The sequence below is a fragment of the Rhinolophus hipposideros genome, assembly GCF_964194185.1.
Source record: "Rhinolophus hipposideros genome assembly, chromosome: 3".
NCBI classification, from domain to species: domain Eukaryota; kingdom Metazoa; phylum Chordata; class Mammalia; order Chiroptera; family Rhinolophidae; genus Rhinolophus; species Rhinolophus hipposideros.
The window spans coordinates 7,096,950-7,124,119 of record NC_138049.1 but is presented as its reverse complement, the minus strand read 5'-3'; the positions used below and the strand labels follow the sequence as shown (position 1 = coordinate 7,124,119).

Here is a 27,170-nt window from a genome sequence, read left to right as displayed (position 1 = left end):
CAGGGCAGGGGGCAGTGGCTGCAGTGGGCTGACATGTGGTGACAGAGCCCCATAAAGTGAGAAGGACATCTGTGCAAGGATGGGGAACAGGCAGTGATGACATAGGAGATTGTATGTCTATGGGTGGATTGATCAAATAAGTAAATATATTGAGGCTATTGGGGTCAGGTTTCTCACCATCGGAGAAGGGAGTTACAAATTTGGAGAAAAAGAAAACTAAACTGAGCTCAGTGGTGTGGGATCAAAATTGGAGATATTGGTGTGAATTCTTTGGCATTCAATATACACAGTTGACCCTGGACAATCCGTAGTTAGGGGTACCGGCCCCTACAGAGTCAAAAATCCACATAGAACTTTTCACTCCCCCCCAACTGAACCGCTAATAGCCTACTGTTGACCACAAGCTTTGCTGATAACATAAACAGTTGATTAACATGTATTTTGTGTGTTACATGTATTGTATACTGTATTCTTACAATAAAGTAAGCTATACACTTAAAGAAAATGTTATTAAGAAAATCACAAGGAAGAGAAATACATTTATAGTATTTATTGGAAAAAAATCTCTGTATAAGTGGAACCACACAGTTCAAACCTGGGTTGTGCAAGGGTCAACTGTACATATAGAAAGATATAGGAATACAGATCTCCATGTGTGTATGTATGACTGTACATATGTATTTATATACATATGTTCCTTAGCTCCATCTACTGAGAAGGCCTGGGAGCAGTGACACCCTGAGAGCAAAGGGGATACCCAGCATCCAGACCGTGGCTTCCACATGCCCTTCTCTACTGCTTGGAGAAATGGTGTTCTAGGGACTGAGGCGGCGAATATACAAGATGAGTAGTGCCTGGTAAAACATCCAGTTTTTTGCCTTGGCAGACTGGGAATACCAGAGGAAGCATGGAAAAGCAGGGAAGGTCTCATTTCTGTTTTGGATCAGCTGAGGCTGGTGTGCTGTCATGAGAGGCCCAGTGGGAGATGTCCAGGGCTTTTGGTTACAGGGTCTGATATTTTGGAGAGATGTCTGAGTTCCAGCTATAGATTTGAATTTCATCGGTATGTGGTGGTAGTTGAAATGAGGGGGTTGGATGAGGCCACCCAGGAAGAGACTATGGAGTGAGAAGGGAAGAGGGCCAGGAATGGAGCCTGGAGGCCCAAAGGGCAGTGTACACAGAGATCCAGGAAAGGAGACAGAGAAGAAACTGCAGAAAGGCAGGACGAGAGCTGCAGAGAAGAAAGCATGTGCAGGCAATGGTGTCATCTCAGAGACGGCAGTGAGGGGAGATGGAATAGACAGGATTCCATAATATACTTGGGGAGGGGAGAACAAGACCACATTTTCCTCTCCGTTGGAGGACTTGTCTGAAAGTGCATGAGGAGTGGACCAGCTCATTTTTAATATTTTTCAGTAGAGGTGATGATTGTGGGTCACTCCATTTCACAGAAGATCAAAAGAAACTGAAAACAACTCATTTCTGTTTGTGTATATTGCTGTTATGGTTTTGACCTTGGGTAGATGGTTCTTTAATAAATAAAAATCTGTCCTCTAATAAATAATACTCATTCTTTAATAAACAAAAGGCCATTCTTTGAGGCTTTCAATAAAGATCATTAGTGACAATCAAGTCGATTGTGGAAATGGCTCCTGGTGACAGTAAAACCATTGTTAAATGTCCCAAAAGTCTAGTCACATGCATGGGTGACTTCACGTATAAGTGACTGTTGACAGAGGACTAGTGTAAGGAGTAGAAATAGTGCCCATGTGGGCAATCTAGGCTCGGTTCTGGCTTTGCTGTGAGCTACATATGAAAGGTGGTAACTTCCTCACCTGTAAAATTAAGGGTGGTTTGCATTGTCTACATGATTCCTTCAACCTCTAAACCACAAGCACCAGCAGCGTCCAGTCAGGCTTTAACCATCAGGAAGAGGTTTTTAAAAGACTCCAAGCTGCATGCTCTTACATCCTCTATAAAAATACCCCAGTTTCTGGGGAAAAAGAATTTGTAACATGACCAAGTGTTATATTTATGAAGAATTCTTGCAACTCAATAAAAGAAATGGGCAAAAAACATGAAAAATAATCAATCATAGAAGAAATACAAGTGACCATTAACATGAAAGGATATCTCAATTTATTAGCACTCAAATAAATGCAGATTAGAACATGGAAATTTTTATATCACCATAACTTTGGAAATTTGAAAAAAAATGGAGTGGTAGGGGAAAAAAGCATATATGTGCTGTGAAAAACAAAATCTGTATACTGTTGATATCAGTATAGTTGGTACAGGTTTTTGGAAGGCAATTTGTTCATATGCTTTAAAAAAAAACCTTTTTTTAAAGATTTTATTAGAGAAGGGGTACAGGACTTTATTGGGGAACTGTGTGTACTTCCAGGATTTTTTCCAAGTCAAGTTGTTGTCCTTTCAATCTTAGTTGCAGGGGGCGCAGTTGTGGGAGTCGAGGAATTGAAGTCGCAACCTTGTGGTAGGTAGAGAGCCCACTGGCCCATGTGAGAATCGAACCGGCAGCCTTCGGAGTTAGGAGCACGGAACTCCAACCACCTGAGCCACTGGGCCGGCCTATGCTTTAAAATCTTGAAAAGTATTTATACCCTTTGATCCAGCCATTCCATTTCTAGAACTATGTCCTACGGAAATAATTAAACATGTGCACAAAATCTAAAAAACGTTCATTATAGTGCTTTGCTTTTAAAAAAATAGTGAAAAATCAGAAGCAACTGGTATGTTCAAGATTAGAAGACGATTAAAAATAAGTTACGGTACATCCAAATAGTGACTATTAAAGTCGTGTTTTTAAAGTATATACTGACAAAGTACATGTTTATAATATGATAGAGTGAACAAAAGCAGGTTATAAAAATGCAATCTCGGGGCCAGCCCAGTGGCTCAGGTGGTTGGAGCACTGTGCTCCTAACGCCGAGGTCGCGGGTTCAATTTCCACATGGGCCAGTGAGCTGCACCCTCTACAGCTAAGATTGTGAACAACAGCTCTCCCTGGAGCTGGGCTGCCGTGAACAGCTGGAGGTTGGCTTGAGCTGCCGTGTGCTGCTGTGTGCTGCTGTGTGCTGCCAGGAGCTGCCGATGGGCATGGCTGGCAACCGGTGAGAGCTGGAGTGAGCTGCCATGAGTGGCCGACCAACAACTGGCGACCGAGTCGGGGGGAGTGCAAGATTCATAATACCAGCATGGGCCAGAGAGCTGTGTCCTACACAACTAACTAGACTGAGAAACAATGGCTTGAATCGGAGTGGGGGGGAGGGAGGCTGAAAAAAGGAGGGGGGGAGAAAGAAAACAAGGCAATAAAAATACCCATTTCATGTTCAGATTACACAAACTGTGAAAGGACCCTACTGGGTGAGCAATTTTTTCAGAGGCGAGCCCTTGTGTACAGCAGGGCCATTTAGTCAGTACCTACGGCTACTTTATTCCCAGTGGAATTTAAATGCTTATGTTGGCAAAGTCACAGATAGAAATTAAACAAGCCTTTGGGGAAGAAAAAATTCCCTATAACATCAGGGAATATCGTGCCCTCAATTCCTTAAGTAGGAAGCAACAGAGGCAAACTAGATTGGAAAACATGTAACTGAGAGGCTATAAAAGGTAAGGTCTTAAAAATAGGATTAGGCCCCAGTGCAGAGTGCGAAGGTCTCTGGAGCGAGGAGCGCCCAGCGCCCGGCTCCCTCCAAGCACTTGTGAATGCTGGCCTCTCCTTCAGTGTCTCTGGCTTCCACGCAGTGGTCGGGGAAGTGGGGTGTTTGATTAGACCAGCGGTTTCAGACTTTTTCAAAGTGGGAGACTGGCTCAGCTCTCAGTGAGAAGTGGGGACCTGGATTCCTGCTGGCTGGCTCTGTGATCAGAATCCCTGTGAGTGTTTGGGCCCTGACACCCTGCAGGGACCAGGCCGCACCAGACACAGTGAAGGACGAGGGCGGGGACCCGAGGAGTTCAGTGACCCAGTGGCTCTGAACTTGGCCTGCTTCTCAGTCCTTAGTTTCTCTATAAAGTAGGGGCAATAACACCTTCCTTAGCAGCCTTCCAAGCTGGCTGGAGGATGCAAGCTGGCAGGGAGGGTAGGTGCTTGGGCTCTAAAGTCCTACACAGCCACCTTCTCGTGCTCCAGGGTATTGCTTCCTCCACAGGGCTCCTGTTATGAGAAGGAAACGAGGATGGGAAGATGCTCTATGAGGCTGCCTGGTGCTTACAGCAGTGGTGCCATCACCTACTCCACTTCGTCTTCTCTGTTCTCAGCTGTTTCCTCTGGCGAGTTGCTGTGTTACTGACCACATCAGGGGTCTAGAGGGCTGCTAGAATGAGCTCCCTTCCACCCGGGACTGTCGCTGCCAGGTAACATGCTTCCCCACAGATAGGAGTGCTGTCTAAACACAGAGCTTTGCTTGTCTGGGCAGAGAGCTCACAGAACTAGAACTGGGTTGACAGGAAGACGAGGTACCCACAGCGGTTAGTTCCATGGTACAATTGCTTCCTCTCGTCGTCACCGACAACTCACTGTGTGTCAAGCCAAAACGAAATTATTCTGAGCTCGACTGTTTTGTCAGCTAGCAGCAATTGCCCTTCTGTTCTCCTACCCTTCCCAACCTCAAATACCCTAGTCGTCCACCCAGGAAGATTAAGAAGATGCAAAATGACTGAGGAGCCCAGAGGAGGGAAGGGTTCGGAGGGGTGGTGAGCAGGTGGGGCCTGCTGCGTTCTAGGTGCTTCTTGCCATCTTTTGTTGCACTTAAGGGGCTGAAGTTCGGTTTGGTCCGGTAAGACTGGGAATGTGACTTTTACAATGTGTTCATTTAAATGAAACACCACTATAACAAAACGGCTTGGAGAGTTATCATTAGTTTTTAATGAGATTAGTTTTAATGGGATTTTTATTTGCTTTCCAATTACATTATGATCAAAATCTGCCTAATGTGTGATTCATGAGTTCTACTCTAACAATCATTAGAGAACTTTTTACTTAGCTGCGATAGCATGGGCTTTGGGGGCAGTGGTTTTCTCTCAGAGGTGACCAGAGTGCTTGTCAGGACTGTAGTGATGAGCTTTATTTTGTGGAATAATTCAGTAAGCGTTCATTGAATGTCTGCACCAAGTGCTGGAGACCCAGACATGAGTAAGATCAAGTCCTGTCTTCAAGAAGTTTGCTGTTTAGTGGGGGAGATATCATTTTAACTCTACGGGAAGGAATGTTCTAAAGATCTCATGTGTGTGTCTATCTTCTTTGTTTTATTAAGTTCGGCTTATTAAAAAATGTAGACCCTTGAGAACAGGACGTACAAAGATAAGCACACCTGGAATCTGACCCTTCCCCACGCACTCCGGAGGCTTCATTCTCGACGCACCACACACTGACCCCTGGTTCTCCCCCTCCCCCAGCCCCTGCCCTCCTGTTCTTGGTCTCAGCCAGCAGTTTATCTACACAGCCACCTCAGGTGGAAAACAGTCCTCTGACTCCTCCCTGTCCCTTCCCCTCGCGGTCACTGAGGCCTGACCGGTGTTCTCTGAAATGTCTCTGGAATCCATTCTCTCCTTCAGCCATTATCCTCGTGATTATCTCTCCCCAGGAATATTTCAACAGCCCTTGACTGGCTTCATAGCTCCATCCATCATCCCCTTCCACCCAGCCTTTAGACTACAACCAGGGCAGACTTTCTAAGACACACAGTTCAAGTCATGTTGCAGCCCTGCCTGAAAACCTTTAATAGCTCCCTAGTGCGAATGGCAGTGTTTTTCAGACCATGGCCCATGAACTACCTGCGTTAGAATCCCCTGGGCTATGAAAACTCAGATTCCAGGACCCCATCCCAGGCTTTCTGAAACAGGGGGTCCCTGGAATTTGCGTTTTCAATAAGCAACCCCAGGTAATTTTTAAGCTCTAGAATTGGATAAGCATGGCTTGTAGAATAAACTTAACATTTCACGAAGTATCATAACCAGGCTTTGCTTTCATGCTTCAGTCCAGCCGTTCTCTTCCTCCCTGGCTGGGTAGTCAGTCCTCCACCCAAAGTCTGCCAGACTCTTCAAACCCCGTTCACTGTTGTATCCCAGTGCCTGGCAGGAAGTGGGCACTGAATAAATAAATACGTGATGGGTGAATTTGGGAACAGGGCTGTCGTACCTACACACTTCTAACAAAGCCGGTCTCTACACAAGTCTTTGGTCAGCCATGCCATAGTATTGTGGACTCTGGTTCTTGGGTGGGGCTCCTGAGGTGTCGGGGTCCTGAGGTATAGCTTCCGTCTCATGAAATGAAAGAAGACTCTGCCCCAGTGAGAACAGCGTCCAGTACCTCATCGGAATAGCTGAGGGAAGTGTTGTGGGAACGTGGGATCAGGACAGTGGAGGCAGGGACCTCTCTGGGTTTCTGGATCACACCACCGGGGAGGGGTAACAGCGGCATTGAGACCCAAATTCGGGTCCCTGCCAATGCTGGGGTTCTGCTGACTCCATCCCGGAAATGTCTAGTATCAGAGCATTTAGGTTCCACAAAATATCACATCGATGTCCTGCTCTGAGCAAAAGGCAGGTATCTGCTAACTTAAAATATTGTTTTGATCAACTTCCTAAAGGTTAATTATTTGCACATGTGGGGGTCCTGGTCTGCAAGGACAAATTTCAAATGCAAAAATCAATATTTTAGCACCCCAAGGGAGTTGATTGCCATGGGCTGCCTCCCCGTCTTTCTCCTGTGGTGTAAGGGACTTACACATATTTGTTATATGAGAGGAAGAGGGTGGGGACTGTGCAAATATTTATTTTGCAATTCAGAAAGTGTGAAGGAAAGTCTCTGAGAATCTTTGCTTTGCAGTCTAAAATATTCAGCGCTTCTGTTGGCTTCCGGTTAAGGCTTTGTTTAATGTCTGTCAGTAGTGTTCTCCTGCGTGGGTCTGGCCTGTGGTACCGGGGTGTGACGACATCTCATAAAAGCTCACCATCTACCATAGAGGGTTGCTTTGCACAGCACACCTAGGCTGAGGAGGTTCCCGTCTTTGTCACAGATCCCGAGACCACATAAAAGAAATGCTTTCTGATTGTTCACCCTTTCACATATGTTGGACACTATTGAACTTTCTATTGGACACTATTGAACTTTCTATTATTGAACATAATTTTGCCAGCCATCCGCTCTCATTTACCTATCACTTATGGCACTTTGTGCCTTAAAAAATGACAACAACAACATTGCCCAAACATGTATATCGTCATTGCATTTTAATGGTTGAACATTGACAATGTGTCAAGTTCCTTGGGCCAGGAGATGGAGGTACAGAAGATGAGATGATTTTCAAAGCACCATTCAGAAAGCTTGGGCCAGACCGGAAGTGGAGCCAGGAATCCTGACCCCCTTTGCTGGATCCTTTGGGCATCCGGGCACAATCAAATAATAACACATAATTAAGGGCTTTGGGGGGGATCAAAAATGTTCTTAAATCAGTTCTCTCTCGGTGAAATGTCCAATTTTATCATCATTAAAAAGAAACTTGTACAGTCTATTAAACATTTTTTGTGTAAAGTTACACGTATGCAACCTTTTGTATGATCATAACCTTTGTGTGATCGTAACACGAAGGCTTGATCCATAGCTGACATTCTCCTTTTTACGCAAGTTCATCAATGTCCATTTATTTTTTTAACTTACTTACAGAAAATTACCTGAAGAGCCCTAGCCTGAGGCCTCCTCATGGATGAGTCAAACGTGACGTCCTTTGTTGGTGAGGAGTCCACGAACTCCTCGGCGCGCAGGAACACTTCCTCTGGGCATCCACATCAGGGGATTCCAGTCTTGTACTGGGTGATCATGAGCATCTCCCCACTGGGATTTGCTGAAAACGGAATTCTCCTCTGGTTCCTCTGCTGCCGGATGAGAAGAAATCCCTTCACAGTGTACATCACCCACTTGTCTATCGCGGACATCTCGTTGCTTTTTTGTATTTTTACGCTGACTGTCAACTATGCTTCAGATTTTGAACTCTCTTCTGGTCATTACTACACAACTGTCACATTATCGGTGACGTTTCTGTTTGGCTACAACATGGGCCTCTATCTGCTGACAGCCATTAGTGTGGAGAGGTGCCTGTCTGTGCTGTACCCCATCTGGTACCGATGTCATCGCCCCAAGCACCAGTCGGCTTTCGTGTGCACCCTCCTGTGGGCACTCTCTTGCTTAGTGACCACCATGGAATATGTCATGTGCATTGACAGTGAAGGGCAGAGTCCCTCGCAAAGTGACTGCAAGGCGGTGATCATCTTCATAGCCATTCTGAACTTCCTGCTCTTCACTCCGCTCATGGTGGTGTCCAGCACCGTCCTGGTGGTTAAGATCCGAAAGAACACGTGGACGTCCCATTCCTCGAAGCTGTACATCATCATCACGGTCACCATTGTCATTTTCCTCATTTTCGTCATGCCCATGAGACTCTTCTACCTGCTGTACCATGAGAATTGGTCAACGTTTGGGAACCTGCACCACATTTCTCTCCTCTTCTCCACAATCAATAGCAGTGCCAACCCCTTTATTTACTTCTTTGTGGGCAGCAGTCGGAAGAAGCGGTTCAAGGAGTCCTTAAAGGTGGTTCTCACGAGGGCTTTCAAAGATGAAATGCAGCCCAGGCACCAGGACAGCAATGGCAATCCCACCGCCATCGAGACGGTCGTCTGAGGATGGTGGGGGAACAGTCAACAGAAATGGTGGGACACAGGTCATTTGTAGCTTGTGCTCAAAAGACAACTTAACTGTCTCCTAAGTAATATAGAAAGACCCCCCATCCTCTATGCATGAGATGCTAATTAACCACGAGACTGTACTCTTGTACTCTATCTTTTGGAAATGCCTAAATATGTGTCGTACCGTTGTGATATCTGTACCTATCAAAGAAACACTTTCTCTTCCTCCTCAGCCCTTCATGGCATTTCTCTTCCTCCTCAGCTTTCATGGCATTTCCCCATGAACTATAAAAATTATTCTAGCAGGAAAGGCCGCAGCTGTGTACAGGAAAAGGTAACAAAAATATTTGTTGGAACTTGAGGAGGTGGAGACATGTCACAGGAAGAAGATGGGTGTTGGAGTCAGGTTGGTTTTGGCATTTCCTGGCTGTGTGACCTCAGGCAAGTGGGTTAACCTCTCAGAACCTCGTTTCTTCACTTATAAAGTGTTTGACAGTGATAGTCCATACCTCCTGGGCTTGTGGTGAGGATGAAATGGGCTGATAAGGTGTGCCAAACAATTGGCACATTGGAATGTTCGACAAATGTCAGCCTCTCCTCCCTCCTTTAAGTGGAAGAAGAAACACGGATTTCTGTGCTGTAAAGCATGCACACAGCTTTGTCATACAAATATCGTTATGTGTTTTTAAATGTTGACCATAAATTTACAAAGGTCGTCTTTCTGCTTGCAGTACGAAAGCTTCTCATGGTACAGCACCGCTATTGAAAACGTCTGCAGATGTTACTACATCCAACCAGCTCTGTGTTAGAGCGTCATTTCAGGTTGTGAAGACAGACGTTTGGCCACCAGTAGAGGGATTTCTCATGACTTCCCTTCCCTCTGTGGGAATGCTTGATGCAGGGGAAGTCTGTTTTGACATCCTTTGCTTGACATAAATTTTTATGAATGGAACTTAATTCACGAGTTCATGAGAGTGAGTGTGCTTTTGGAGGCCCTCTCCCCATGAAGCAGTGGGTTATTTATTTACAACCACAGAGTTCTCACCTATAGGCAGGTGTGGGTTTCTGCACTTCTGGGCCTTCCCGCCTTCTGAGCATTTGTGAGTGTCATTCCTGGAAGGAGGCTCGTTGGCAGGGGCTGCTGAGAGAGTGGCCACATCTTGGAGGAAACTTGGCAGGAATTCCTCAGCATCTTGGCGCTCTGCTGCTCACCTGCTGTGACTTGTGTCTGGGTCTTCAGACAGCACATCCCAGGTTTGAGCCTGGACACCCATCATGGCCTCTAGACTACATTAGGTTTAGTTTCCTTCTGCCTCTTCCAGGCGCTCCATGAAAATGGCAGTGCTTCATGTAGCTCTGTGGGGAGTCAAGTGTTCACGCTGATTAGTATTGATTTTAACTGTCTCAAAGGGTCAGAGAAGGTGTGATGAAAAGGTTCTCTGTTGCCGCCTGTTTCTTTTCCATCCTCTCCTTTTCGAAAGACAGTTGCCTGTAAGTATGGGGGCAGCTTCACTGCGGGAGATGTGCCAGTCTCTCCTGCTTGGATGCAGGCGGCTTTTCAGTGGGTGATGACATCTGATTCAGAAATGAGGCAGCTTGCTTTGAGGAGCCCCAGATGGGTGTGGAGAGATGACATTCAGAACGATCTTGTTTTTGATTGAAAACAGAGCATCTTCACTGGGAAAGAAGAGAATCTGGAGGTCAGAGTGGCCCTCCTCTGTTTGCTGTCATCTCCCAGATGCTGCGCTGGTCTCTTGGTCAGTGAAAATGGGATCAATCTCCTCTTGTCTCAAAGGGAGGCTGGTCTCGAAGAGAAACTTTAAGACTCTTACAAACAAGGAATTTTCACCCTAGGAAAATATAGTAAACTAATTGGAAGCTCCCATTAATTGCCTTTCTTCAGAAAAAGTGGCGTAATTGAATGTGTTAATGAATATAAAAGTTCTTTTAATGTTTTAAAGAGTCGTGACTTGCAAAGAGGTAGGATTCAGGCTTTGGCAGTGTTGTAAGGACAAATTCTTCTCTTTCTTCACCTAGATTCATCCCCCAAAGTAAAGCATAAGGTGAAAATGAAAACAAGATCTAAGAACATATGCGCAAATGGAGCGTAAACTAAATACCCATTGGGCATTTAGACAATATGCCTAAGTCACCATAGGTTAGGAGGTGATGTTACTGAGAATTCCCTGGGTGTGGGGAGCAGGGTGTTTGGGCATGATGCCTCTCCTTGACAAAGAAGAAGGGTTTGTAACATTCATGCTACGAATATTCATGGATGGCCTTCTCCACCAAACTCCATGATGTGAGCAAGGCCCAGAGGAGCAAGTGGGAGCCGCTGGGGTCTGGGGCAGAAGGAACCACACACAAATCAATGCAGCTCCAAGCTGCACACAAATCAATGTCAGGAGAGCATTATAAACAAAATTGTGTGGCAGTCAATAGGAAGGTGAAATCATATGTTCAGCAGTAAAAAAGGAATGTTTCATGGTGGTGCCCTTGGGTTGCTTGAAGGCAGGTAGGATTTTAAAAGGCCAGAGGGAGGGGATTCCAGGCAGATGACAGGCAAGGATTCGAGGGCTCGGGAGAAGTCCAGTCACTTCACTTCTGTGGATTGACTGGAGAAGAGACCCTTGGAGACCCTCGTGTTCCTGCTCACCACCTCCTCCTCTTGCTTTGTTGTTGTTCTCTTTGTCCTCTGGCCCCACGTTCTTCAACTTCCTTGAAGTATGGCTCCCAGGCCTTTTGTCCACAGCCACTCTCATCCTCCAGCCTTGCCATAGTTATCGTTCTTATCTCCACGAGTCCTGCTCTGGCCTCCGTCTCTGTGTCAACTCCAGTAACCTCAGCTCCTCTCCTTTCTGAGCTACACTCTGAGCCTTGTTGCATCTGAAACCAATCTACTTCTGAAAACTAGAATTGCTCAGTTCTGTCTGACTGTGATCTCCTGTCCTTCACATCATTCACTTTCTTACTTCCTCTGCCCCTGGATTTCTACACCACTGAGACCTCTTCTCTCTCACTGTTGAGTCCGCCACGTCTGTGAGTCCCTTCTGTGGCATCTCTGTCCCTGTCAGTCAGAACCCTATCATCCCTGGTCTAGGCACTCTCACCATGCTCCTTGATGCTCTTGCCCCCTTGCTCTCTCACCCTGCCCTCCTGGTCCGCCTCTGCCACCAAACAGCCTTCTGTGCAGTGCAGAGAGCTCTCACGGCCATCAGATTAGGGCTCCTGCAGTCATGGTTTTAACAGTTGGTCCCTCATCATGGCCCCACAAACCTGTTCTCCCTCCCCTGGGCAGCTCTTCCAAACTCTGTCTCTCTCCTCAAACTCTCTATCTGGCACCTTTTCCCTCACTGTCCTTATCGCCTCACTACCTTGCTTCATAGATCACTGAAGAAAAAAAATAGCACCAAGGCTACAAGGCGACGACTGTCAGGTCCTCCGTACCATCTAGGAGAACCCCACTCAACACCATTGCTTTCCTCCTCTTCTCCTGTCTGAAGACTTCTCTTCCCAATTTTCCTGTCCACTGGCCTCCCAGTCAATAATCTTACTGCTGTATTAGCAACCAAAGGGTGTGTGTGTTTAAAGTAAAAAAACAGGCCCTCACAGTGGTCTACAAGGTTCTAGGTGACCTGGCCTCTGTGGAACTCTTGGCACCCCCTACACCCTCCAGGGTTGGCATGGCTCACTCCTCCAGACACTCCTGTGTCCTTGCAATTCTTCGAACGTGCCAAGTGCACTCCTACTTCTGGGCTTTCAACCTGGAATGACTCCCCCAGGTCTCTGCTCCTCTCTCCTCCCTTCCCTCAGGCTTCTGATTAGATGTCACCTCAACAGGGAGGCTCTCACTGTCCCTTCACACCCAGCCACCACCCCCATTTCTCCTCAGTGCTCATCACACCCTCATGTTACACATGGATTTGTCATACATAGAGGGTAAGCTCCTGGAGTGCAGAGACTTTCCTTTGCTCGTGGCTGTCGTCCTAGCCCCTGGAAGAGTAGATGCTCCTTCTGTGCTGTAGTGATGGGGTCCACTTGTCCCCTCTCTGGGAGAGTTCTTTTCCACATATACACAGGCTCAAATTGCTCCCCTCTTAACACAGGCAAAAAACTAAAACCATTCCCTACAGTCCTATTGAGCTCCTGTCCCATCTCTCCCTCCCTTCACAGAACAGCCTTCTGGAAAGCTTCTCCCACATTCATTGTCCATACTTTCTCCATTGCAATTCACCCCTCCACACCCTGCCAGCTGGCTGGCGACCCTCCCACCGCATTGAAATTGGCACAGCTAGGAATACGAGTGACTTCCACATCACCATATCCTATGGGTTCTTCCCTACTGTTACCTTCTGTGGCACTTGACACAGCAACCAGTCTTCTGGAAAATATGCCTTTCGTGATTCTAGTTAGCCATTTCCCTCTGCTCTCATCTGAATCCTGTGCTGTCTTCTCAGACTCTTTCCTCTTTTATTGCTCTTCGGCTCATCCCTTCAATGGCCATGTTTTGTGGCTTCAGGGGCTGGGCCTCTGCACTATCCTTCGCCACCTTCCCCCTGGGTGTCCTGATCTATGATCACTCACGTATTAGTGACCCTCAGAACTATACTGACCACAACCCGTTGCTGTGCTGTGTCTCCTGTATGGACGGATGCCCTGTCAACACTTCAAATGCAACCCGTCCGGTTGCCCACAATTTCTCCTCTATTCTTAGTGAATGACACCGCTAGTCACCCTGTCACCCAAACGATGTGACCCTTGGCATAGATTGCCCTTCCTTCTTTTTAATCGAACAAACTCTATCCTTCTACATCCAGCTCAGAGTCGGTGTCTCAGGAGTGCCTTCCTGGAATGACCATCTCACACCTTCTCTTCTAGTCTTTCAACAGCTCTTTGTCGCCCTCGCTCTCAGCTGATGGCTTTCTTCCCTTTTCACAGGAAGGGAAGCAACCAGAAGAAACGTTCCATACATTACCAACATCCTATCTATGGTCAGCTGCATACCTTCTTATGCTCGTGGAACTCAGTGTGCTCCTGGCTGAGGTGAACGCCCACACCTGTGCTCCAGCTCCCTCCCCCAGGTTCCTGCCCAAGGACACTTCTCCAGTGATTCTCCCTTCTTTGTTCTGCACCATCAGTTTTAGTCCAGACCAAGAGAGGACAGATTTTCAAGAAGCTGGATGGGGGAGGGTTGGTGAACTGTCTCATTGGCCTGGACTACCTGCCCCCACCATGTGTGCCAGTTGTTTTTCTGTATACAACACTGCATGCATGAGGTAACTGCTGGAGAGCCCCACCCTTCCCATGTCACTCATTTGTCGCCATCTTGGTGCCCAACGTAGACATCCTTGGAATAGTTAGTTGCCTTCATGGAGTTGTGTGAGGAACACCTAGCAGATGCCGTATGGAGTTCCTACAATTTAACCGCTCATGAAATAATCCCTGTAGGTTAAGTTTGATGTTTCACTCAACTCTTGTACAATTATAAATCTTTTTGGAAGGGAAAACACACCAAATCACATATAGCTCTTCCAGTGCTTTTCCTTGTGGAGGGAGCATTACAAGGCTAGATACCCAAGTGTTAAGGCTGCTGAATCAGGGGTAGGGTGGGGGACGGGGGTGCAGAAAGGTGGATGAGGGCGCCATAAAGTACTAATCTCTGGATACCGCATACAGGAAGTTTCTTTTTGTTTCGCATGTGACTGTAACATTACAAGGACGTGTGGAAACTAAAAGTCCTCAAAACATGAAAACATTAAGTACCAAATGTGTCACATATAAAATTGGTTCCCACCAAGCTTCCCTCCCTGTTTGCAAAATATTCAGGATTCCCTGAAATTGGTAAGAGAGGTGTCAGAGAACTGCTGAAATAACTGCTGCAAACTATTGACAAAAGAGCATGCAGGCAGAGTTGTACCTGTTAGCAGTTGAATCAGTGGAAAATAAACAAGGATGGTGGTGGGGTGAGAGCTTCCAAATAGCAGTATTTTAATATCAAATGTTTAAGGATGCTCTTAGAAAAGCTAATGAAGTCCTCAGGTATTTTTACAAAAATTATCCATTGTTTTTATATTCAGGAAAAATCACTATGAAATAAAGAACATCATATGATATTACACAATTTTGACAGAAAAAATATGCCAAACATTAACTCTTTTCGTATATATAATGATATATATATGTATATATATATATATATATATATAACAACAATATATCGTTATTTTTCAAGGTTCTGTGAATTAACTGAGTTCAGCTGGATGCTTCTCATTTGGGGTCTCTTGCATTGCAGTCAGATGTTGACTGAGGCAGCTGTGGTCTGAAGGCTGGACTGGGTGGGACACCAAGGTGGCACCCGCGCCTGGTTCGGGGGCCTAGCTGGAGAGGCCATCAGCGCTCCTACACGTGGCCTCTCATTGAGCCTAGTTGCTTTCAGCACGACAACTGCGTTCTGAGAGGAACCTTCCTGAAAACAGTAGAGTTGTGAATGAATTTTCCCAAAAGGCCCCAAATCAACCACCGGTTTCTCACTTTTTCAAAAGAATTAGCATGTGGTTGAAATTGCAATACGTTTTGATAAAGGCGAATTAAAAATTTTTTTTGATAATTTTAATTTTACTTTTCAAGATAATGTACTATGGTGTTTCTTTCTTTCAGGGTTTACTGTGACAATTTTGGTCCTCATTTTAACAAGATTCTCTTTTAACAGATGTTTATTAAAACTATCCGTTCCTTAGATAAGGAGATCCTCTCGCACTATTATCTTTAAACGTGTATTTATGAGTGTTAACACAAAAGGTTGAATTGCCAAAGCAGATTCAATGTGAATAATAGATCATACCCAACAGAAAGCTAATGATTCAAATGACATAGGCAAATGCAGGCACCAATGAGACATTCTTTTCAGGAGGAGCCCAAAGCTGAGATGCAGTTCCCAAAATGTCTCCTTCTACATGAGAACATTGTTTAGTTTTTCAGATTGACTGATGAGTTTTGAGCAATGTAGGCAGACATTGTTCTCGAAGGAAGCCGGTTAGTTTTGGGGCCCCTCCGTTTTGTACTCTGTTTGTTACACAGTTAGAAAATGTGTGCGTGACTACTCCCCAGTCTCTAGTCTGCCACACCCCATCAGTCTACTATAAATTCCAAATGGATTTCCAATAAGCAACCCTGACAGATCAGGTATATACTGCTGAAAATAGGACACTTCACCTGGAGAAAGAAGATTGGGACTAACAGCCAGACTCTAGTTAGTAGCTGTGCAAGAGTCGACAAGTTCATCTCTCTAACCCTTAATTATCTACAATTGGTGACTTAGTTAGAATTCCCCCAAAGCAGATCCTGAGGTAAGGATTTGGTGCAGGTCATTTATTTAGGGGGACATGGAGAAGGAGTATGAACTCAGGCAGGGAAGGGAGCAGCGCAGTGAGAACACTTGGAGGCAGAGAGGCTGAGGAGCCATGCTCAAGTGCAGGATCTGACTACAGGTGACCTCAGGGTGGCCTTGGGGCTAACCGGCAGCATCCGGTCTAGTGGGATAAAAATAGCCTGCCTCGCAAAGTAGCTGTGCCAAGTAGGTGAGATCATGTGTGTGAAGTGAAATAAGCCAGAGACAAAAGGACAAATACTGTGTGATTCCACTTACATGAGGTCCTTTGAGGAGTCACATTCATAGAGACAGGAAGTAACAGGGTGGTTGCCAGGGCCTGGGAGGAGGGAGGAAGGCGGGGTGTTTAATCAAGTTCTGGAGACAGATGGTGGCGATGGTTGCTTAACAATGTGAATATATTTAATATCACTGCACTGTACACTTAACACTGGTGAAAATGGTCAAGGTTATGTTATATAATTTTACCACAATAACAACAACTGGTTCTTATACTTTCAAGGCACCAGGAGTTCTCCTCAGCAACCTTAACAGTATCTGGCCCAATGAGGGCACCCAGCCAACAGTACTGATGACAGAGAAGCCAGACAAGCTCCCTCCATCACTCCAGGGGACGTGGCACTGGCACGGTCTCCAGTGACAGTGCAAAGACAGAAGGCTAATTAAACAATACATCTCAGAATCTGGATTTTCAAATCAACGTAGTTTCCTCTGGGAGCAGCCCCACACGATCCCAATGCAGGCGCTGCAGAGGCGCAAAAAGACACCGTTTGGGGCTTCCCAGGTCATAGTATCTGTGTTGCATGGACTTACCTCTGCCCTTTTTGCATGAAAGCAGTCACAGGTAAAACGTAAATAAATGAGTATGATTGTAAAATCTTTATTCACAGGTATTAAAATGAAATTTTATGGAATTTTCACATGTCATAAAAATTCTCCTTTGTTTTTCTTCAAACGTTTAAAAATGTAACAAACTACCCTTAACTTGTAGCCACACACAAAACAAGCGTTGGCCAGCTTTGGTGACAATAGGAATTTGCCACCCCTGGCCTAGAGTGTTTTGGAAAACCCTCTTCTGGAAGTTCTTTCATGTGGCCTCAGCACATCCATTTGCAATCCTGACCTCGAGGTGGCCAATCCTCATTGTTTCCTGGAAAGTTGACTTTGCAAGAGAACCATCAGACATCTTGACTCAAACCTGAGGAATGAGGTATGTGTAAAGCTCAGAAACTCCATTTTTGGCAAATCATAAGGTGATCCTAGGAAAATGAGGGAGAGATTTTCTTTGGTAGCTAACTTGCTATAGATATAATTCCAGTTCTATGTTCAGGGACCATTTTATTCAGTCATACCAAACTGTATTCTCTAGGTTCAGAGGAAATTATTGGAGTTTTTCAGAGACCAGGAATGAAATGCTCATGCATAAGGGTTCTTGTTGGGTTTTTAGAAGGATAAAAATCTCACATATGGCTTTTGAGTACAGCATGAATAAATTCTGATTGCTAACAAGTTAAGAAACAAAACAAAAACAGAACATTCCTAATATTGGGTTGATTAGCACTTGCAAGCTTTGTACCATCGCCATCCTAAACAAGAAATATAAGCCTTGTCCCGAGTTGTGGGATAAATATTTCAGGATATTATTAATGCAAAAGTTATTATCACACTGATTTATTGATGCATGCTTTTGATTAAAGTGAATTCTTTAGAATGATTTGCCTTTAGGCAAATGTAGAAAACTGAAAACATTCCTTAAAACACATAAAACAAAATAACAGCACAGTGAAACCTCGTTAAAAATCCTTTAGCCTCATTGGCTCTGGTTGAGTGTGGTTGAATGTTTATGGGAAATTGAAGGGAGCTTCTACCTTTCTTCTTCCAAGGAGAGAGGACATGATGAGGCCCAGGGGGTAGGGGAGGCCATTTCTCTTCCTGAATCTGACTGAGCCAGGGACTCACTTATCCAGCACTGATTATATTTTTGGAGGGCTTAGCACCCCCAAATTTCGCCTTGTATTTCTACAGAACAAGAACAAAGTATATGCCAGTTGAATTTCAGGTTTGAAGGGCCTTGTTAGACATGTGAAGTAGAAAAATCACTGTTGGTTTTACGTGGGTAGGGCTTGTCCATCAGCCGGTGGCTGGCTCAGTCCTCCATGTCAGCCATTTCTGTGGGCCTATCGTCGAAGGAGGGCCGGACAGCTGCATAGAACCCTCTCCGCAAGACCCTTCGAGTATTCTCACTTTCAGACAGTTCCTGCTGGCTTTGACTTTTCCTTACAGACCTTCTTCTCAACTTTCAATCGTTTTCCTTATTTGTCATCAAGTTGGGTGAACTGAAAGGAGACAAGGCCAGGAGAGCAAAGCATTCCTGAGGGCCACAGACATATTAGAGAGTCTCCTGGGTCCTTGTGTGTCCCCTCCCCGCACAGATGATTACACTGTGGGGATCAGAATGAAATTATAACACTGGGGAAGTGGCCTGGGAGACGGGAAGAACCTGTGCACTCTCCCTCTGGGTTACAAAAGATGACCCCGAGTGACTGGAGGTGCTCCTCAAAGCTGATTCAAGTTCAGGAAAGGGCCCATCCGGGAAGACAAGGCAGACATTGATGTCTTAGGAACTTAACCGTGTCTGTTGGATGACTGGGATTTCTATAGGGGAAGGTTTCTCAGGAGGTGTCCCCAGATTGGCCCCAGCCCCTACCTCAGTCCCAGCCTGTGAGGAGAACAGGGTTTGACCCAGAGAAAGATTCCCCCTCTAGACTGGAGTAGCTCCTAGACTGGTTCCTGGTCCACCGGGAGACCAGACTAAGAGGAAGCGTTGAGAAAAATTGATAGTAATTTGACAGAATAATTTCATGGCTGTTGAATCTAATAATTAAAATATTACACTTGTATTTTGTATGACTTTGTTTTTTATTTCATTTTCTAAGTCACTTATTTTTATTATATTTTGCAAAAGAAATGGTCTGTAATGGATTGGAAATACAAACAAATGGAAAATGTCCCTTGGTATGGCTTGTTGCGAAGTACTGGCTCTAGGGTCTGTGAACTTAGTCTTGATTTCTTCTCCTTTCTCTTTCTGGGGAGTCGTGCATAACTGTAAAGTTATGCTGTTGTATTTTGTATCATATCATATCGTATTGTACAGTATTGTGTTGTATTGTATTATAATGTATTGAATTGCACAGTATTGTGTTGTACGGTATTGTAATGGACTGAATTGTACTGTAGTGCATTATATTGTGTTGTGTTATGCTAGGTCTAAAGAAAAGCTGTCATCGATGACCTAAAGAATCTGGAGCTGTTGCTGAGGTGCAGAAACGCCATGTCAGGCAGAGTATGGTCAGGCTGCTGCTGCTGCTGCCCACACGGCCAGCACTGCCTGGACACTATCTGGAAGCCAAGATGCTGCCGGCTGCTGCCTCTGCCTGCCACCAAATTACATTCAAATTGCTTATTTGTCTGCAAAGTCCTGGTGAGAGTGGCGCTGAAAACGCCAAGTTTATACACTCACATCCCAGCTGTTGCGGGACAGGCAGAGGGAGCCCCTTTCCGTTGCCCCGCGAAACCTGGGCCTCTACATGCCACAGATGCTACACATAATAGGACACTCTAAAGTGACAAATGCCTGTTAGAGTCCATGCCTTGGGCTGCCCAGCACGCTTCTGTCCCAATTTGTAAGGTCCCCCACCCCCTCCACTCACATCCTCATCTCAATCTGCAGTTCAAAGCATTTCCAGGTTTCACATCAGCTCCAAGTCCGGGATGTCTCCGTGACACCCATTTCCCTTCCCTCTTCTTGCCCTGGAATCCTTCCTTTGGGTTTCAAGAGAAGCAATGATACAGAAAACCCGAGAAGGAAAGAAATCACAGGGTCGCAAACATTCATCACCTGGGTAATTAGTCTCTGAAAAATTAGGATGTATTTCCTTCAACTTACATTCTGTCGAACATCCAACTGCACACCTAAGACGATGAGTCCTGTGGTACAGTTTTTGCATGATCTACATGTGAATACGTCCATGATAAAAATTGTATGATGGCATGCTATCTAAGTTTTTTTCAATTCCATGATTTTTCACAAGAAACTAATGGAACAAATTTTCTTATTGTTTCTAGAGCCTTGGGCAGCTTTAAGATTGGGTATATCCTTGTGTTTTAAACAGAAGGGGGAGTTGATTGTGTACAGTGACTTTTCCACTGCTCGTACAGCGATTCCTTTCTGGAAGGCACATGAGTTCAGAAGTAAGACCTACTGGCCAGAGTTGTGAGACTTTGTTTGTATAAATAATGATATCTACTTCGTGAAAAATGGAGATTAATATTACTAACTCAAATAGCTTTCTATTTGCCAGGCATTTTTCTTAGGGCTTCACGAATCTATCTCATTTAACACTCACAACCAACCACGTAAGTATCCTATTCTTATCTCCTGTGTCCTCAGACTAGTTTTACTAATAGAACCAGAATTCAAACTGTGACAGCTTGACTCCAGAGCGCCTACTCTTCATCTAACACAAATAATGACTTTTTCCCCGTATTGACCAAAGATTCTCTTTCACTATTACTCCCAAAAAGGAAGTCGAGAAATTTATATGTCATGTAGATGACATGAGGAATCCCTGGGGAACTATTAAAATGTTCCTTCGAGCTCAGTATCTTTCAGAGATAAGTAGCGCAGAGTTTAGCTATTAAGAAAACAAAATTGTGGCATTCTGGCTCATTAATCGTTTGCTTGTCTTCCTCCTCCAGCCCAGCTGCTGCAACGTGGTATGTTATGGCTAAACTCTACAGAGGAAACGGAACTGGGGCTGCTCCAGTGTTCTCATTTCAGCTTTTGGCAGAAGGTTCTGCATAAGCTGTGCAGCCACTTCCGACAGACAAGACACGAAGAACTCAGGTAGTGGAGAACCTAATTCAGTGACCTGGGTACCAGTTCTAGGGAGTATCTGGAAATTCCTGCTGCATGGGTCATTTTCACCTTGTTGTTCCTCCTAAAAATGGATCCTGTGAACCTGTTTCCTGAAGGAAGCAAATAAAGTAAGTGTTCCAGTGCAGAACCTGGCAAGTTGGAGGGTACAGAGTGAAAAATAGAAGACAGGTGGGGCTGGAAACATGGAGGGCAGTTCTAAGGCATGTTGAGAAGAATAGGAGAGAAATTAGGTGATAAAACATAAGGCTAAAAGACATGAACAAATGCTCAAGCTGATGAACTAAGATGAATGAGATTGGTTTCAGAGAGATAAGAATTAAGAGTACACAAAATTATGAATAAAAATGAATTACGCAGTAGTTAGCAGGAATCTATATCTTCTTGCATCAAAGAACTTAAATGTTTTAAAATAAATAAACAGTCTATGCATCCTTCCCCCCCTCCACAATTTTTGGAGCCTCTTCCTTTCCCAGAATGCAATAGATTTTTGCTCTTGGTCCTATTTTTTTTCTTTTCTTTTTTTCTTTTTCTTTTTTTTTTTTTTTTTTTTGGTGTGCTTGGTGATTTTTGGTTGCATTCTGGACATTGTACAAGAGAAATGTGACAGGACAACCTTTGTCAGTCTAGTGAAACCAGCAGACTCCTTCTTAGAAAAATATTCTTAAATGCAGATAATAAAATGCGTGGGACTACAAAGAAACCAATTATACTGAATTGCAATCCAAAGGACCCAGGGGTCCACAGACCCCAGGTTAGGAATGGTGTAGAAGTTCTGCATGATGTTATCTCCCCCAGACAGGGTTCACTGCAGACTTTGGTGAGGCAGAGAGAGTGGTTTCATCACCTTAATCCAATCATGAACGGAGCTGATTTGAGCCTGACCTGTAGATTTGGATGGCTTTGTCTACCTCTGGTTCGCACTCCCCTGCTAGGTACACCACTCCAGGAGTCCCAAATAGGGACTTGTTTTAATATTAGATTACTTCCAATAAAGAGAAAATCCCAACCACCCAGTGTTTTAGGGAATATTTGGCAGAAGCAAATACATTTCCACAGATAATAGCCTCAGACAGACTGTAAATATCAAGACAATTAATCAGAGGGTTCCGACATTGTAAGACTTGGGAGTTTGGAGTGGCGTTGGCTTTCAGAGATAGGCAGAGCTTCACAAGCCAAATAAATGATTCTTTAAATAGCATTTTACTAGTTCTATTTGTCATCCTTTTCTGAGGAATATTAACTATTCTCTCTAGTAAAATATTTTTGTGAAGGAAGGAATGAAGGTTTCCAAATATATTTATTAATTACCAAATAAGACAAATGAAAGATCAGAGGTCAGTTGCCTTCTGTCCTTTCTTTCAGTGATCCAAAAATGGCTTAAGATATTTTTAACATATAATTCTGACCTTTTAGTTAATTTACATTGGATTTTGGCAACAGAAAACTTTATATAATAACGTAGCCTCCTTCTACCAAATAAAGATCTGAGTTTTAAAAAAATATATCATTATTTAAATTTAGAAATATTAAATGTTTGGTTAAGAAGGAATTTTGTAAGGCTTTATTTTTTAAAGGAGTTTTAAGTTCACAACAAAATTGAGGGGAAGGTACAGAGATTGCCCATATGGCCCCTGCCCCGACACATGCAGTTTCCCATATTATCAGCATCCCTCACCAGAGGTACATTGGTTACAAGTGATGAACCTACGTTGTCACAGAGTCACCCCAAGTCCATAGTTTACATTACAGTTCAGTACTGGTGTACATTCTGTGGTTTTGGATATGTCACTCTATAATGACATGTATCCATCATTATACAGTCATGCAGCGTACAGTAGTTCCCCGTTACTGCAGGGGATATGTTCCACAACCCCCAGTGGATGCCTGAAACTGGATAGTACTGAACCCTATACATGCTGTGTTTTTCCTATACATACATGCCTTATCACAAGCCTTATCACAAAGGAAGTTCTTTATGGCTTCTTTTTGGCATATCCGAATTGCCAGCATCACTTTGGGGCCATGATTAAGTAAAACAAGGGTTACTTGAATATTCAGGCACAGCGATACCATGACAGTCAATCTGATAACTAATGGGCAGGGAGTATAAGCAATTTGGAGATACTGGACAAAGAGATGATTCACATCCCGGGAAGGACAGAGTGGGAAGGCACACGATTTCATCACATTACTTAGAATGGCAATGAATTTAAACTTATGAATTGTCTATTTCTGGAATTTTCCATTTAATATTTTCAGACCAAGGTTGACCATGAATAACTGGAACTATAGAAAGCAAAACAGCAGATAAGGGGGCCTACTGTATTTTCACTGCCCTAAAAACACCCTGTGCTTTGCCTATGTAACCCTTTCTGCCTCCCAATCTCTGGCAATTACTGATCTTTTTACTGTCTCCCCAGTTTTGCCTTTTCCAGAATGTCATATAGTTGGAATCACTCTATGTAGCCTTTTCAGTCTGGCTTCTTTCACTTAGTAATATGCATTTAAGTTTCCTTCATGCCTTTTCATGACTGGATAGCTCATTTCTTTTTAGTACAGAATCATATTCCATTGTCTGGATGTGCAAAAGTTTATCCTACTAAAGGACACCTTGGTTGCTTTCAAGTTTGGGCAATTATGACTAAAGCTACTATAAACTTCCATGTACAGGTTTTTGTGTGGATGTAGGTTTTCAACTCCTTTGGGTAAATACCAAGGAACACAACTGCTGTATCGTCTGTTAAGAGAATGGTTAGTTTTGTAAGAAACTGCCCAATTGTCTTCCAAAGTGACTGTACCATTTGCATTCCCACCAGCAATGAATGAGAGTTTCTGTTGGTCCACATCCTTGTTAGCATGTGGTGGTATCAGCATTTTAGATTTCGACCACTCTAATAGGTGTGTAGTGGTATCTTATTGTTGTAATGTGCATTTCTCTGATGACATACGATGTGGAGCATTTTTTCATATGCTTGTTTGCCATCTGTTAGCTTCTTTGGTGAGGTGTCTGTTAAGGTCTTTGGCCTATTTTTAAATTAGGTTGTTTGTTTTCTTATTGTATAGTTTTAAGAATTCTTTATATATTTTGGATAAGTCTTTTATCAGATGTGTCTTTTGTAAATATTTTCTCCTATTCTGTGGCTTGTCTTCTCATTCTCTTGACATTGAATTTCACAGAGCTGAAGTTTTTAACTTTAATGAAGTCCAGTTTATCAATTATTTCTTTCATGGATCATGCAAGAAGCATTTTCTCCCTTTTGATATATTTTTACAAGCTTTTCTTGTTAAAAAAAAAAGGGGGGGGGAGAAACAGCTGTAAATAGTATACCACATTATTTCAATTGCTTGAGGTCAGCTGGAAGAAAAATATAGTCCTCCGTAGTATGTGACTTTAAAATGGTCATTATAATTCTACCCTATCTACTATTCAAATCAGTTCAAACATTTACAGAGCATCTTCTACATGCCATCCTGTATGCTAAGCATAAATGGTGTGGCCTGGCTCAAAGGATCTATATTTTGTACTATGCTTGAGTGTAAGCAGTACAGGATTGCTCCACAGGCAACATGTGCCAACAAGTCAGGGATCAAAACATTTATTTTTTATAAAGTTATTTAGAATTTTTCATACAGAAAAATCTAGAAATTATTTTTAATTCCAGCACACTATTTTAAATTATTTTTAATAAGCTCTGAGTTTCATGGTTTAGTATTATTCATATTTTGAAGTGCGTAGAGGGCAGGTGGTGGGCACCAACTGTTTCTGTGCTGGGCACCACTAAAGGTCTCAGAGTGGTTTAAGTTCTGACTTTGCTGACTTGTCTGAGAGAAGCTAGGAGATGGAGACAGGCTACTTCATTCACCCTGCCTGATTTTCTTCCCCAACACACCCTCTCTCTCAGAATTCCTCGGGCGAGGGATAAGAAATCCAAGGAGCTTGAGGACTGATTCAATGCAGTGAACATCATTTGAAGGTGATCGCTCTCTTCTCAAGGATTTGAACAGGGACAGGAAGGACCATAAGAAAGTTCTTCCACGGTACAATGAAGATTATTGTGGTCTGTTGGAGGGTTTCAAGCCTGATCAAGGAAGAGATACGACCACCAGATGGCAGTGTTGCACAACAGCTTCGTTGGACAGGACTCTGACAAGTTGCATACTGGGGAGGTCCCTAACAGCAGGAACCCTCCAGATACAGGGGGCAGCAGGCCACCACTCAGAAGAAGAGGGCACCGGAACTCTTAGGACTGCCAGGAATCAGAGAGGAGGTTTACATGTCCTGGTGAGGTCACTTAGCTGCAAGGTAAGGAGTCTCTGGGTCAGAGAGCTCCCAAGGGCAGCAGTCGTTTGGGGTTATGAAGGTTCATGTTCTGTATCAGCTTGACTGGGCCACAGGGTGCCCAGATATTTGGTGAAACATGATTGTGGGTGTGTCTGGGAGGGTGTTTCTGGATGAGACTAATATTTGAAGGGGTAGATGCGTAAAGCAGGCTGACAGGCCCACTGTGGTTAGGCCTCATCCAATCCATTGAAGGCCTGGATAGAACAAAAAGGCAAATAACAATTTGCTCTCTCTGCCTGATTGCCTTCAAGCTGAGACATTGATCTTTCCCTGCCTTTGGACTTGGGCTTAAACTGAACTAATACCACCAGCTCTCCTGGGTCTCCAGGTTGCCAACCCCAAACTTGGGACTTGTCAGCCTCCATAATTGCATGAACGAATTTCTTAATCTCTCTCTCTCTCTCTCTCTCTCTCTCTCTCTCTCTCTCTCTCTCTCTCTCTCATCTATCTATCTATCTCCTATTGGTTCTGTTTCTCTGGATAACCCTGATTAATACAGGGTCTTTTATAGCTACAGGGCTTATTTTATCTGTGGCTAACAAATGTTGGGTGCAATTTCATGGGTTATAGAAACTGGGTGGGCTCTCAATGGCTAAATATATATATTTATTTGAACTATATGTTAAGTAGCTGAATGTGTAAGAATTTGAGTTGGTGCCGGTGGGCTTTGAGCTAACAGTCCAAGCCTGCTATGAAGAAGAATACAACATGGAGACCATTTTAGGCCAACACAACTATAACAACTATGGAGGGAAAAGAGGAAGGTCTTAAATTAGTAAACATCCTAATGACTAACAGTGTTTTACCTAATTCTGTAATGGTCTCTGTTAAGGGATGGCAGTGAGCTGGGGGTCTTATGCTTCATGTGAACTCTCTGTCACCCTTGCTTGTCCACACACACCATACCAGCCTGGAAAGGGAAGCAAGGGCTCAGGTAACCATAGTAACAGTAACAGAAATAGTCGCGTCTTCTGAGCCACCGTCTGTGTCCTTACATTTCCCTGGCAGAGGCGCAGGCAGCTCCACGTGCTCTCCTTGGCTGGCAGCCACTGGTGTGTTTGCTTAATAAAGTTTATCTTTTTTTCCACTTAAAAGATATTAAATGCCTATAGAGGATCTGAGAAGTAGAAAAATATAAAGAGAATTAAAAGTGACTCATACGAGATAATTACAAACATTTTTATATACTTCATCTTGGTGTTTTTCATGGCATGTTAATAAATGTTTAACATCATTACTATTTTGTATTCAGCTTTTTGCACTTTAAAGTAAATTATATGATTTTCCTATGTCATTAAATGTTTTTTTCCTAAGAAACAGGGAATTTTATTAAGTAAAATATAACTGACAAAATGGATAATCACAATTCCATTTTCAAATATATGAAAAACATGTTTTGTAAAACTTAAATTGGTCATGATGTAACATTGTATGAGATAATATTTGTTTTTTAAATATGTTTTAGAAGGATAGTTGCTTTGTACACAAGCAGAATACAGGAAATCTTGGCCAAAAGATGCCCTGGGTTTGCTTAACTTTGTCCAGGAAGCCAGGTAGCCCACACTGTCCATTGTTCAATGCAAGGACCAGCTAGGTCCTCGGTCTCATGGAGTTTTTTTTTTTCTTCAGGTATAAAAATGTAAAATATAGTCATAAAAACAGTGACCTAACCTCTGCCCAGAAACACCGGGGGTGCCAAAAACATGTATACACATTTTAAGAGAGTTATCTATGCTCAAGCAGTAGTTCGTCGTAATCAGAAGTGTCTGGATGCTGATGGCAACCACTTTGAGCACTTC

General features: G+C 43.8%; 1 protein-coding gene across 4 annotated transcripts in view; it reads left to right on the top strand.

Moving 5' to 3' along the window:
- Positions 1 to 26,776, top strand: part of MAS1 (MAS1 proto-oncogene, G protein-coupled receptor) — a 29,253-nt gene extending 2,477 nt beyond the window's left edge. For 2 of the 4 annotated variants that reach the window (XM_081045138.1, XM_081045137.1), the window contains exon 2: positions 7,685 to 14,887. In XM_081045138.1, the coding sequence (XP_080901264.1) occupies positions 7,721 to 8,698 (978 nt within the window). In that variant the 5' untranslated portion in view covers positions 7,685 to 7,720 and the 3' untranslated portion in view covers positions 8,699 to 14,887. Of the gene's footprint in view, positions 1 to 4,169; positions 4,375 to 7,684; positions 14,888 to 16,592; positions 21,137 to 24,931 lie in introns of those variants that run through there. The other 2 variants (XR_013993147.1, XM_081045136.1) reach the window with 2 other exon arrangements.
- Positions 26,777 to 27,170: the final 394 nt, after the last annotated feature.